The sequence below is a fragment of the Siphateles boraxobius genome, unplaced genomic scaffold (assembly GCF_051911475.1).
Source record: "Siphateles boraxobius isolate OS27281-9 unplaced genomic scaffold, OSU_SipBor_1 13, whole genome shotgun sequence".
NCBI classification, from domain to species: domain Eukaryota; kingdom Metazoa; phylum Chordata; class Actinopteri; order Cypriniformes; family Leuciscidae; genus Siphateles; species Siphateles boraxobius.
In genome coordinates this window covers 18363585-18378399 of record NW_027508733.1, presented here as the reverse complement: position 1 = coordinate 18378399, position 14815 = coordinate 18363585, and the positions used below count along the sequence as shown (strand labels likewise).

General features: G+C 40.3%; 1 protein-coding gene across 1 annotated transcript; it reads left to right on the top strand.

Annotated features, from left to right (window-relative positions):
- tmem264 (transmembrane protein 264) lies at window positions 1-3871 on the top strand. The gene has a single exon (XM_077225751.1). It carries the CDS (start codon window positions 1280-1282, stop codon window positions 2258-2260), a length of 981 nt encoding a protein of 326 aa, XP_077081866.1. The 5' UTR covers window positions 1-1279; the 3' UTR covers window positions 2261-3871.
- The last annotated feature ends 10944 nt before the right edge of the window (window positions 3872-14815 follow it).

The window sequence follows — 14815 nt, the reverse complement described above, 5'->3', positions numbered from 1 at the left end:
CACCCAATGCCTGACTGCGCATAAGTGGAGGGGAGCAGAGAGAGGGAGGAGAGAAGAGAAAAACAGCAGGAGGAGGGTGAAATCTAGCCAGACTATGTTCAAAAGCCACAGGCTGCGCACAGCAAATTGCTCTTGGAGTTTGAGAGGATGAAAGGAGGAAGATCGAGATTATTGCTGCAGAGATTTCAGAGGTGAGGGCAAGTGGAAACTTATTGACATCTTTGGCGTCAATACTGGGAAGAAGATGAGAATTGAGTGATTTCAATCTACAGGAGGCGCAAGACCGCTACTGTGGAGGAATGCCGTGCTTCTAATCCTTCCGAAAAGAGGTCATTTTCTTCTAGGTAAAGTTACTTTTAAATACTTTACCTTTTACAGCCCACGTCAATTTATGTGGGAGGACGAGATCTGAGGACTGGATCGGATTTGAGACTTTGGGGCTTCAAATTATTCTGCTGCAATTTAAAAAAAAAAAAAACATGCATACGTGAACCCCACGCACTTACTGTTCAACGCAATCTGGAGTGATGAACCTCATAGGAAAGGCATGTCAGTTGTAGTCTCGTATGCGGCGCTCTGAGGAATAATAATGGGAAGAAATTCACTTCTGGCATAAAATGAGAAATTTATCACAGCCGATCATTTCTGACCCACTCTTTCGGAGAGCATGTGGCTTATTTCTCCTTTCCCTCTCTCTTTTGAAGCCGTGAGATTCCTCTTTGGAAAATAAGAGCCGGTGGTTGTGCTTACAGACTGGGAGATCTGAAATATTTAAGACTCTGGCTGTGAAAGATGCAATTAACGATTAATGAAATCAGAAACGGTTCTGATCAGTATGCACAGGTTGCCTACATTTACCCTGAAAACTGTGGGAGTGAGTTAAGACGAGAGGACTAATGACTGAAAACGGTACCAGGTTTGCTGTGTGGTACCCCGGAGTACATCCTGTGCATTAGGTTGTCTTCAGCCTTGGGCTGAATTTAGAAACAGCTAGTTTGGCTCAATTTTGATCTTTTTTTTTCTTGCTTCCTCAATTGCTCTTCCTCCCATCACGCTTCATATTGAGGAACAGGTTGCTGTGCTATGAAGCAGATTTAGATTAACTACTGTTTCCAGGACTGCGGTTCCTTTGGGATGAACAGTTAAGCAACGCATATGGGTATACAGAACTTGGTTTGATTGAACATTCAACGTAATTATTACGTTGTTCCTCATCATTATTACATCATTATTCCTCATCATTATTACATAATTATTACCCTTGTTCCTCATAATCAACATGGTCCCACCGCCCCCTTCCAACAAGCCACACGTTTGCCTTTCGTGTGTTCTTATCATGAGTAGCATGGCGCTGCTAGACGCCTACCTTGTGGAGCAAAATCAAGGTCCACGGAAGGTGGGCGTCTGCATCATGGTGATGGTAGGCGACGTGTGCTTCCTCATCGTGCTGCGGTACATTGCCGTATGGGTTGGTGCCGAGGTACGAACTGCTAAACGCGGCTACGCCATGATCCTCTGGTTCTTCTACGTCTTTGTGCTTGAGATCAAGGTCTACTTTGTCTATCAGAACTACAAGGCAGAAGGCGAGAGAGCGGAAGCTCTTACCTGCAAGGCTTTCACGGTGCTACTTTCCGTGTTCGTACCGGGACTTTACGTTACGCTGGCAGCCATCGACCACATGGAATATGTTCGGCCAATCAAGAAGAGGGAGGAGCTGAGGAGTCGACTATTTTGGGTTGTGGTGGACCTTCTCGACATCTTGGACATTCAGGCCAGCCTATGGGAGCCTCAGAGAAAAGGGCTCCCCCTATGGGTGGAAGGCCTTACTTTTTTCTACTGCTACATACTACTTCTGATACTGCCGTGTGTGTCGCTAAGCGAAATAAGCATGCAAGGTGTAAATATTGTGCCGCACAAGATGTTATTGTATCCCATTCTCAGTTTGGTAGCCATAAACTTTATTACGATTTTTATACGGGGAGGGAATATGGTGCTTTATAGGGACGTCCGTGTGTCTGGAATACTCATGGGCAAGAACGTCCTCGCCATTGTCCTGAAGATGTGCAGCTTCGTGCAGTACCGGAGACACCTGCAGGAGGCGCCGACTCTCGCTCCGGAGCTACAGAGGGATGCACTGCCACAAAGTTCTCGAAGGGCAGTGCCAGTCGCAATGCCAATGTCCGTCACCATGCCAACTCCGCAGGTAGTCATACAAGATCTCACCACGCTTCCAGAAGAGCCTGAATTTGAGGAAACATGACAAAAGGTGGAATTAGAAGAGTTTGCACGGAGGATATTTGGAAAACGCACAACATGAACTGCTGTGAGATTTTTATCCTAAAGTTAATCCGGGTGTACACTGTCTGATTTTTACTGTACTTTACCATTGTTTCTTATCAGATTATATTACATGATATTAATTAGACTCTGCAGCCCATACCACAGACAATTAGCTAGACTTTGATCGAAATTGACTGCACTGACTAGGCATTTTGAGTCACCACAGTGTAAAAAGAAATCGTAATAATTATTTTCATCTTGTTTTCCAGTAGAAATGCCACATTTTTTTTAAACAAGATAAATTTACACTTAAGGCCAGGACACACCTTCGGGCCGCTTTTGAGCGTCGGTTGGCTTCGTTTTTTCGGTGTTAGCTCTAGTCGGGCACTGTCGGTGAGAGGGAGAAATCTGATTGGCTGTTCAGCTAAGTGAATGAGTGAGTGAACGAGAATGAAAGTAAAAGTGATGAAAGCGAGCAAAGAAGTCAATATGGTACAGACCGACAGACAGAATTTTACGTCATCTTACCTGAGCATTCAAATGCACGAATATTTTCATAATAACATGAGCCGAGTGGAACGAAGAAACCGATCAGCGTGATTGATATTCAAAATGGTAAGCAAACGCTATCTTAAGTCATAGTTTCTGTTTCCCCTTTTGAATGAAGAAAACAGACTATTGATACCTGCTGATATAGACAGATATTTCCTTACACGCAGGCGCAGAACGCACATGCGAGCTGACACATTTTGGTGTGTTCAAGCTCAGCTTTTTGACCGAGATGCAGCCAACGAGAGGCGACAACACAATCAGGTTTTGTCACCGTTAGTTCTTTGACATCGGCTTGGTGTTTCCCGGGCTTTAAACAAAATTGTGTAGGCTAATAAGAACATTTACCTTACCACATTGGTAAATTACTTTTTCTTGTTATAAATATAATTACATTTGATGTATGTGTTGTTTTGCTGAAAGATAAGAAAAAATAGTGATAAAGAAAAAAAATCAGTGCAGTTCACATAACATTCTCACATTCAATGCCAATTCCAAATTTCGCCTTGAAAATAAAAAAGACTGAATGAGAAAAAGTGGCAAATATCATAGAGTGTGCACCCAATTTTAGTGAGATCATGTGATTAAAGTTGTTGATGAGGTGACAAATGTTCTTGAAAATTAAGACACAAAGGAGCTGTGGTGGATCTGGGGTCCATTCATTTCCATTCTTTAAATCTGGAATGTAGAAGTTTATTCCGAAAGTCATTAAGTAACATACCAAGCAAATCACACTTGAAAGAACTCTCAGTGACCCTATGATTGTACAATTACAGATAGTTGCGAATACTTCATCTATTTTCTTTTCTTTTTTCTGGTAGGGTGTTAAAAAACGTGCTGAATCATCATGTTCTGTATTTATTTCATTTTATTTTTGCAGTATTTTAATAATGGTGAAAAGTTGTGTGTTTGGAACAACTCTATTAAAAACCTATTACAAAGTGAATGTTTTATATTTAATGGAATTATTCATATATTCTTTGTTTCAATGTTTAATGAGAATCAAATGAATATTTTGTTATTAAAACAATGTTTTTGTTGATATCTGATATTATTTTTTCTCCTTCTTGCTGATGCGAAGCCACCAAATAATGATCACCCAAAACCCACAGGAAATGGTTTAGAAACTAAGAACACCTTAGCACTGTAAAAAATACCTACATGATTTCTTATCACGGAACATTTTTTTCTTTTGTCAAATCAACTCAATCATTTCTCCTTCATTGTATTAACTTCACAAACAGGTAACTTAGTTTTTTAAGTTAAACCAACAATATTTTTTTACAGTGTGTGTAGCAACACCCTGTCAACCACTCTAGAGCTGTCAAAACATTTTCTTAAGAAAATCTAGTATTTTACACTCAATCAAGACTTCCCCAAACTTGGACGAAATCACAATCCTGCAATTCAGTATGATTATTCTTATCTTGTCAGCTCAACATGATGATAAAAAGGCAGCTTGTTCTTTTCTTCTACAAATCTAGAATTGGAGGCAACTCATTTGAATAAAGTTGTCATAATCAAATGCAAATTTAGCAAAGTTTTGTCTCCCGTTCCTAAATGATTAGCTTACTGTTAACCCACTCCAAATCTCTGAGGGCGTTATATTTAAATCCAAAAAATCTTCAGTATTTCAATAATAAGTAAAACATTGTGTGCCTTGGGTGATTTAAAAGAAATGTTTTATGACAACGTATACCCAGAGCTATAATTTCAGCATGTTGCTATAGCTACTGTTAGATTAGCACAGTCGACAAATATAGCACAAAGACATGTCTAAAAAAAAACCAAGATCTCAGTAAATACACCTGACAGCTTTTCATTGCTTCACTGACACTGTAGATGCTCCTTTGCCAGATTGAAACACAAAATAGAAACGCATATTTTTTACCTGTAAACAGTAAAGTAAATAGTAACTCGTTTTTTCAAAGCTTCCCCTTTCAGTCAGTAATTTATGGGTGTGTATCTCTTCTTCCAAGTTAATCTGTAAGGTGCTCTGAATCAAAATAAAGAAATTCATCACACTTGATGAATATTTACATTTGATGTAGCTAAAAGGCATAGTTTACTCACCCTTATTCAATGGGACTAGATCTTTCAAGCATCAAAATCACATACACAAAAACACCATAAAAGTAGGTCAAATTACTTGTGCGGCATATTTCATGTCTTCTGAAGCCATATGATAGCTTTCTGTGAGGAAATATTTTGGTAGAATTTGAACTTTATAGCACATTTTTATTAAAAGACAATGAATAAACCGAAAAACTTAATAGTGGAAGTTACTTTTAAAAGTTTGTTTGACATAAATGTTGTTCAAATAAGGTCAGTTAACTACACTTAAATTTAAGCATAAATCTTATCATTTATGCTAAAGCACTTAAAACAAAAACAGAGCAGTTATGTCTAAATCTACATGTTAGCATGGCATATTGCCAAATTGTTCTACAACTAATAGCTGACCATTGAAAAACCTCTTAAGTAATGACTCGGTTGGGACCATTTAATAATCAGGCTTGATAATTCAGCCCTCAGGCCATGATGATAATAGCCCAATTACAGAAAACAAAATCGTGTGAGTTGTTATTTTGGACAGCGGGTGGAATTAAACTTGCTGCTATTTGCCAAGGAAATGGAGGCCACTGCTGCGCCAAGGGATTATGTGTCAGTCAGACCTAATGTGGGTAAAAATGAAAAAATGTACTGTAAAGACATGGGGCAGCTGCAGGCGGTGCTCAACACAGCTAACTACTAACCCGCAGCTGATAAATGCATCCGGAGGGAGCCATGAAAGTCAAATCTGAAGTAGAGGACAGCATAAAAAATATTCTCTTCGGGTACTCTGGATATGCACATATTAGTGTGATTCTGCATGGAAATGAGACGTCTCTAGGCAGTGGAGTTCAGGATTTGAGGAAAGATATTAGTTAGTATGTATGTATGTATGTATGTATGTATGTATGTATGTATAGATAGATATATAGATAGATAGATGGATAGATAGATAGATAGATAGATAGATAGATAGATAGATAGATAGATAGATAGATAGATAGATAGATAGATAGATAGATAGATAGATGTTTGGTACATTTACATTTCATTTTCTAGTTTGCACGTGAGAGTACATTAACATGCGGTGACCATGGTGGTTCAATATCACGCTTTTTCAAGAAATGTGAGTGAGAAAAAGAAAAAGTGGCATCTACATCTGCCTACTTCACCTTTCCACGAGGAGACGGCGAGTGAAGCTACACCTCAGGCTTCCCATTTCCAGGCATATTTCATCACTGGACTGTAGTAAAGAGACTTCCACGACACAAATAGGCACAATGTGAAATGATTTTGTCTCATTTTAACAGCGGAAATAACTTAAACGTCATTTATGAGGTGACAAATGTTTACGAAATGAAGATAGATAGGTGGATAGATGGGTGGAGCAATTTATATAAATTAGAATTCCCTCATAATCAGAGATGGAAACATAAAAAAGCTTTAACACACTTCCCCCACTATGATTCAGAGCCGTTGGCACCTGTTGACAGAACCAGTGGGTGGCAATTAAGCTGCATTTGGAAGAACATGGCATTTCAACACATTGCGGCTGCAGTCATATACTGGAACAGCTTCAGCAGCATTTAATTGGACACATCATTATCTGTCGCCACTGCATTCGGATTCTTGAATTATATGATAGTGTGTTTTTGCTCCCGCCAAGAGCCTACAGGGGGTCTCAGTCCTCTTGTTTCCACTTTAATTAGCCTTACAATGCATTCAGTTGGCTGCTGTGCCACCCAGAGCCCGGACCGCCACACAAGACCAAAACACAATGTCTCATCCAGACCGTTTGCTTGTTTACTCAAGGATGCCAGCAATCTGTTGCTCTGCTTAATTTACCATGACAATTTGGTAATTAAATGAGTGTGGCGAGCAGGACGAGGCCGAAAGACGTGAGAGAACGGCGCGAGGCCGGTGGCGCGATTGATAATGAACGTCACCTGTGAGACGCACCGGTCTCGCATCTCTCACGAAGGAGCGGAAGCATAAAAGGGGGAACAACGACGCTGAAGATCGAGAGAGGATTTTATGTTGTGTTTTGTTTCTGTTTTGTGTGGCCAGCAGTCGTCTGTGATGGGCTGCTGGCTTATACTGTTGTTTTTGTGTTTGTTTTATTTTATTATTAAAATGTTAAATGTTCCCGCCTCCTTTTCCCCTGAATCTTAAACATTGCTACAATGAGTAACACTTTTCAGTAACACTTTACAATACGGGTGCACTAATCTGCATTAATTCATGTTTAACTAATGCACAGATAATCATGAGTTAATGTATGACTCATGAAGAACTAAACCATTAATGAATTATTACTGCATCCGCAGCTAAAAAGAGTCTATATTATTAATAGATTAAGTAATACATTAAATGCTATTAATTAAATGTTTCTGTGTATTAATTCCTTAATAACATATTTTATTAACTAATAGTGTAAATTAATGTGTTAATTACCCCAATGGGTCAAAGCAATGTACTTCAACTTCCAATTAATCATTAGCTAATGATTTGCACAGGTCATTATGTTATATAGTATAATTATAATATGTTATATTATCATTATATTATAACTTTACTTGTTGAGGCACATGACTATTAACTAATTGTTAAGTAATATATCATTATGGTTATGGGTTTTGACAGTTGCACATGCAGTGAATGTAATGTCAGAGAGTGTTTGAAGGATGGGTAAGTTGGGTTGCACACAAATACCCTGTATCAGCACACCAGAATCTGAACTCCTGACCGCTGTTACACCGTGTTTAAACTGGACGAGACCATTACAGCTGTCTACACTGGACATGACAAACCATTGCAAGTCCATTTGTCCTTCATAACAGAAGTAGCACAAGAGCTCGGAGTACGTCAGAAATAGAGTGGCATCAGTTTACTGTCGGGGTTTTGTTGTGTCGTGTAGCATTGTGTCGCATCCAGTGTAGTATCACTGATTATAATGGGTTCTAGTGTCTTTGTCTAGACAGTTTTATGAAATAGCAGAGCCACATAATCTCAGTGTTCTGCCTTTAAATCCTCGAGCTCAAGCTTAACCTGACACACTCCTATGCCATGAACTATTGGATGCGGCAGTTCATCTGGCACAGTGAATCCTGGTTGTAGAAGGCTGGAAATTGAAATCCATAGTGTGGATGTCATAACCAAAATTACATATTACTTAACAATTAGTTAATAGTCATGTGCCTCAACAAGTAAAGTCATAACATAATGATACCTTTTCAAATCATTAGCTAATGATTAATCAAAGCAGACAACTGGAAGTTGAAGTACATTGCTTTGACCCATTGTGGTAGTTAACACATTCATTTACACTATTAGTTAATAAAATATGTTATTAAGGAATTAATACACAATGACACATTTAATTGATAGCATTTCATATTATCACTTAATCTATTAATCATTTGGACTCTTTATTAGTTGCTGATGGAGTAATAATTCATTAATGGTTTAGTTCTTCATGAGTCATACATTAACTCATGATTATCTGTGCATTTAAACATGAATTAATGCATATTAGTGCACCCGTACTGTAAAGTGTTACCCACTTTTCTTTTTAAAAGTTTCTTATTAGCTCTTTTTCCGCTGCCATTGTAGACTTCTTCACAAAATCGCACAGTCGTCTAATACAGAACTGAAATAAACATTTCAGTCAAATTTTTGAGCAATTTTATATTGGTTTGCATAATTAACCAGAGAACGCATATATTTACATGTCTATGTAGCTCTATTGCACTGTTGACAACGTTAGATTTAGTCAGTCCGAATCATTTTCATATATATAACATTCAAATAAGAGATTCAGTCATGGGATGTTTAAACATTCACAACATGTCATATTAAATCCTTTGAAACTTCAATGCAGTTACCTCATTGTTTAATGAGTGTGTGGTTGGCTCGGGAACTTCTCGGACCGATTTAGTTCGATGTTTTGTAAACCGGTACATTGACTAATAAAAAACCATTCACAGCAGCAATCGTTCTCCACCATGTTTAAAGTTTATGGCACGCCCAACTCAACTTGCTTATCAAAATGATCTCCGAACTTCCCCGTGGTAAATACGACTTGAGAGGGAGTTGATGTCCAATTTTTAACTCGGAAACTCGTATTTACAATAATTGCTATAGCATGTGAAGGCAGATAAATAGGTATGAAGCTCCTCAGAAGAATTAGCCTAGAAGAAAAAAAAAGGGGGGGGGGGGGGGGGGGGGTTATAGTTTATAAAGAATATGCATAATTTGTTTTTCGTTTTTGATCCAGGATTAAATTATATATACATTTCTATTTCCATGTCCACCTCTGAAATAACATATAGCCTGGTAAAAAAAGGAGAAAAAGATATATCAAATTACATTTGAAAGAGAAAGAGCAAAGGTAAACCAGAAACCATCATCTAATTAATGAATGGTTGGTATCTAAAACTGTGATCTGAATTTACCCAATGATACTTCTCGTAGAAGTTTAAAGAGAATTGCCATCGCAACACTGAGATGATGTTGTCATTGGTGTCTCACAACTGAGGGGGTTCCTATGGCAACATGAGCCTCAGGTGATATCGTTGTTCTGATGCTCAAAACAGATACTCGAAGAAGACTTTAAAGAGATTCAACAATGAACCATATACTTTATGAGGGGATTGTCATATTCAAAGCTGCAGTGGCACAACTAGTGCGATACCAATTTTTGAATGGCATGCAGGTTATAAAGGCAATGTCGTCTTAAAATCAACATTAAGCAGCATTTGCAACCCATTTTACCTTGTATTTCTGACTGGCACATATTAATTAAGATGGACTTCAGGTTAATTCATGGGTGTAATAATACCATTTGCCATTGTTTTTACATAAGTATTTGACATATTACCACCGTTGTCAGTGATTGCATTGTTACTGAGTAGAAAGGCAATTTATTGCACCATTATCTGTTATTATTTGATTAAACTGTAATGAAGACACTTGAAGGCATAAGTTCAGTTAATCAGTCTTTGGCTTTGTTCGTTCACTTCTAAAATTAATTTTGAATAAAATTAGGCATCTTAATATTCACCACACATTCATCCCATTGTTAACAACTCCATATGGGGTAATGTTTTATGTTGGGTATGAAATGAATACATCAGTGTCAAGACACAGAGATGTCTGCCTTTGAATGTTAAACACTAAAAAATTAATTTCACACTTTCGATTGCTTATATTTAAAAGCCAAAGAAATAATTAATTTTCACTAGGTATAAAAGGCAATTCAATAACAAAATTCAATAACAGCGATAGTCTCAGTTCAAACTGATTTGTTCAGCGACCAGAGACTGAAAGATGAATCAATCGTTCCTTTTGTGCCTAAGAGAAGATGTAAGAAAGCCTGCGCTGCTGTGAAAATAAAAATAAAAATTTTGTCTTGACTCACATCTTTCTAACTGCTTTTTTGTATTTGCTCATAAGATAGTTATGCGCAAATGAAACCCTGACAAGTGACCGTTTACATTCTTAACCCTCTGGGGGTAAAAAAAAGGACCTTTTTTAATTTCTATTAAATAAATGTACAATATTTCAGTTCAATAATGTTTTTTATTTAATATTTTGGATTTTTAGGGAATTTTATGGTGCTAAATTATACTTATGGAATAGTTATGATCCATTTATTACCTCTTAACCACTTTTTGAGCATAGACCTGAAAATTAAATTTACATAAATCTTGAATGCTTTAGAGCACTGACTGAAGTGTGGTCTATTTTTAAAGATGACACTTCGCAGATCATTGCCGTAATTATGAAGTGAATTTCTTTTTAAATTTGATATGAAATACAAAACATGTTTTAGACTAAAACTGTGAGAAAATCACAGCCATAAATCTAAACAAGTTGTGCTCCAAATGTGAGGTTGATATATATATATATATATATATATATATATATATATATATATATATATATATATATAGTAAGATTTTGTTAGGGTGGAGTAGCTGTCATGACTCTGCCATCGAGTCCTTGTCTTTATTTAAGTCTTGGGGCAGGATCATGACAGACATGTTTTGTGTGTAAGAACGGCCTTGTGTTCAGGCGTGTTCTTGTGTTGTCTTGTTCCCTTGCCCCGCCCCCTTGTTATCCTTGTTTTGTCCTTATCACCTAATCAGTATCACATGTTATCATTGTTAGTTTCTCCCTATTTTATCCCCTTGTGTTTGCTGTCCTGTGCCGGTTCATTGTCATACATTGTAAGAACCCTGTCTTAGGAAATAGTCTTGTATAGTTTTTGATCTTGTATTTGCTCCCTCGTGGGTTTTGTTTTCTGTTATCAATAAACGTTGTGTAATTGACTACCGTCTGCGCTTGGGTTCATCTGCTACACTCGTGACAGTACCAACCATTTCCATTGATTAAATTCAGTACAAGTGTGACTATTTATTTTTCAGGACCATTTATTTTTGTGTTTCACATAGCAAGTGCCAAAAGCTTTTCCAAGTTTCACAACATTCTGATGAAGTAAAACATCCAAATTTTCAGTCAAAATGACCGAACAGCACCAGAGGGTTAAGGATAGTGAGAGAAAGGCGTTTGGAACCAAACCCAAGGAGCAATGAAGCAAAACTGCATGCGCATCAGTTTTTAAAATGTACTGATAGTTTTAAAGAAAGTCGTTTTTATGGATTTTTTTCCTGATGGCCAAGGACAGGTGAAGTGACTGAATCTGCTCTGCGGTGAATATGTTTGTTTGAAGTAGACGAGGAGCTGTCTTTTATTCTAAATAAAAGCAGAATCAATTCAGACACTCTGAAGGGAAAGACTGCAGACAGACAGAAAATGAATCACGGATCTATGTCAAACGTAATTACGTATCTCAATATGCTGACATTGCTAATACTTTCCCTGTGGTTTGATTGATGCGGGAAATTCATCTACGTGTCTTTGTTAAAACGCTGTTACTATAAAATTAAATTCCACACCTTTGTGTTGATCAAACAAGTTTCTTGCTTCATTGTAATATCCTGACAATGACATACAACTATTTAGTAATAAAACAATATTTAATACCAAGTTTAATGTAGAGACAGCTATAAGTATAAATTTGTAGGTTGCCTAAAAAAAAAAAACATGTGGCAGGACAATGTTGTTGTTTTATCTATGTAATTTTTGGCATATAACTTGTCTTGCACTTTTTGTGTTACTGATAAAATCTTTCATGGGCAAGCAAAGCACCACTCACATTTTCTCTAAATCTAGTTTTGGCAAATATGTTTTATGCTGCTAGTGATTCAGAAATTACACTCATATTTACCTTTAACCCTTAAATGCATACGTTAGACACCAAGCTTGTATAGGAACAGTGTAAGTATATTTTTTCAGCACAACAATTATTGAATCTTTGATGACGGTATAAATTCAGTTCACCTTTATTTGACAAGGTGGCGATGTCTGATACACAATGATGAAGTGACATTTCACTCATTACCACAGGCAGAAAACAAAAGAGTAGGAAGTATCATCAGCAAAACTTGAAATGGCTCAGTGATTTCCTGCAGAGGAAGAACTGAACTCAACCAAATATTGGTGTCACTGTCATTTGATGGTGGATCTGCTGAAGAAGCTGTCGGAGATCAAAATATTGATTTTGAAGGCATTGAAAATGATAGTTTTGATTGAGATGGCGAATATGAGCCAGATGCTGAATGTACTGAGAAATGCTCTGATGAGGACAGTGATGACAGTATAAAACATCTGAACCCTTGCAAGCTCCAAAAGGTAACAAAACGTCTCGGTTACGTATGTAACCCTCGTTCCCTGAGTAGGGAACGGAGACGTTACGTCGGATGACGACGAATGGGGGTTTCGCTTAGAACACCTATCGACTTCGAGTATTACAAAACGAGCCAATGGCGATGAAATGCCATGGGTCTGCGGAATTTGCATAGCGTATCTCCGCCCCACCGCGTGGGTATAAAGGAGGACGCCGGCAACATGCAGGTATGTCTTCGCTGAGGAGCCGAGACTGAACTCAGGCGTCTGCCCAGCGGTACAGCGGAAGTGGCAGGGAGACGTAACGTCTCCGTTCCCTACTCAGGGAACGAGGGTTACATACGTAACCGAGACGTTCCCTTTCGTAGTCACTCCGAGTTACGTCGGATGACGACGAATGGGGGTCCCCGTGAAATCACGCCACCTTCACAGCTGTCTTCCAGTGCCCTGCGAAAGTCTGATCCCCTTGTCGTGATACTGGCACAGACGAAGGAGTCCTACTTAACACAGGAATACCAAGGTACACTGGGAAGCATATCTCAGAGGAGATATGCCGCAGCATGCCTACCCGTAGGGAGGACTTAAGATACACATATGGCCGGAGGGCTACATATGGGTGAACACTGAAGTGACCAGCCCGAGGGGTGGCAACTTTCAACTCCAGGAGGGCAAGATGGCTTGCCAAGGGAAAGACACATGCTCAAGGAGGCTTACAGTGGAAATACACATGTGGGGGTTACTCAGGGAGGAACCATGCACACGGAGGCACCTAGCCGACGCCCAGGCAATAGACACTGGCGCCAGCGTCAACAGTGCAGGAGGAACTCAGGGCTTCAAAGAGGAAGGCTCACCTAAGGAATAATCGCACGTATCCAGTCCGTGGAGTGGAATGGCGAGCAAGCGAAGACACCTGAGCGGGTCCAGCACGAGAGGACACAGGCTCCACTCGGAGATTATAGAATCTGGCGAATGTGTTGGGTGTCGCCCAGCCTGCAGCTCTACAAATGTCTGCCAGCGAGGCGCCATGTGCTAGAGCCCAAGAGGAAGCCACACTCCGAGTGGAGTGGGCTGTCACACCAAGGGGGCACGGTCGGCCTTGCTGTTGGTAAGCCAAAGCAATGGCGTCCACTATCCAGTGAGACAACCTCTGCTTTGAGAGAGCCTTTCCCTTCAGTCTCCCACCATAACAGACAAAGAGCTGGTCTGAGGTCCTGAAACACTGCGTTCTGTCTACGTAAGCGCGGAGAGCGCGTACTGGACAGAGCAGTGCCAAGGCTGGGTCTGCCTCCTCCCGGGGCAGCGCTTGCAGGTCCACCACCTGGTCCCGGAGGGGAGTGGTGGGAACCTTGGGCACATATCCAGGCCGGGGTCTCAGGATCACGTGAGAGTGACCGGGCCCGAATTCCAGGCACGCTTCGTCAACGGAGAATGCGTGCAGGTCCCCTACCCTCTTGATGGAGGCCAATGCAACCAGGAGCGCTGTCTTCATAGACAGGAACTTAAGCTCAACTGGTTGCAGAGGCTCAAAGGGAGCCCTCTGCAGGGCATTTAAGACCACTGAGAGGTCCCAAGAGGGAACGAGAGGAGGGCGAGGAGGATTCAGTCTCCTCGCTCCTCTCAGGAACCTGACGATCAGGTCGTGCTTCCCCAGAGACTTACCTTGAACTGCTTCGTGATATGCGGCGATAGCGGCCACATACACCTTCAGGGTGGAGGGAGACAGCCTTCGCTCCAACCCATCTTGCAGGAAGGAAAGCACGACAGAGATCGAGCATCTCCTGGGGTCTTCTCGACGAGAAGAGCACCAGTTGACGAAGAGGTTCCACTTCAACGCATAGACATGTCCCGTGGACGATGCTCTAGCGGAAGTGATGGTAGCCGCCACCGCTGGTGGCAGGGAACTCAAACCTGACTCGTCCCGTCCAGGAGCCACACGTGGAGCCTCCAGAGATCGGGTCGAGGGTGCCAAAGGGTGCCCCGTCTCTGAGAAAGGAGATCCTTCCTCAGAGGAATTGGCCAAGGAGGTACTGTCGCGAGGAGTACCAGTTCGGAGAACCAGGTCCGGGTGGGCCAATACGGCGCAACCAGAATGAGCTGCTCCTCGTCCTCCTTGATCTTGCACAAGGTCTGTGCGAGAAGGCTCACTGGGGGAAACGCATATTTGCGTAGGCCCCGCGGCCAGCTG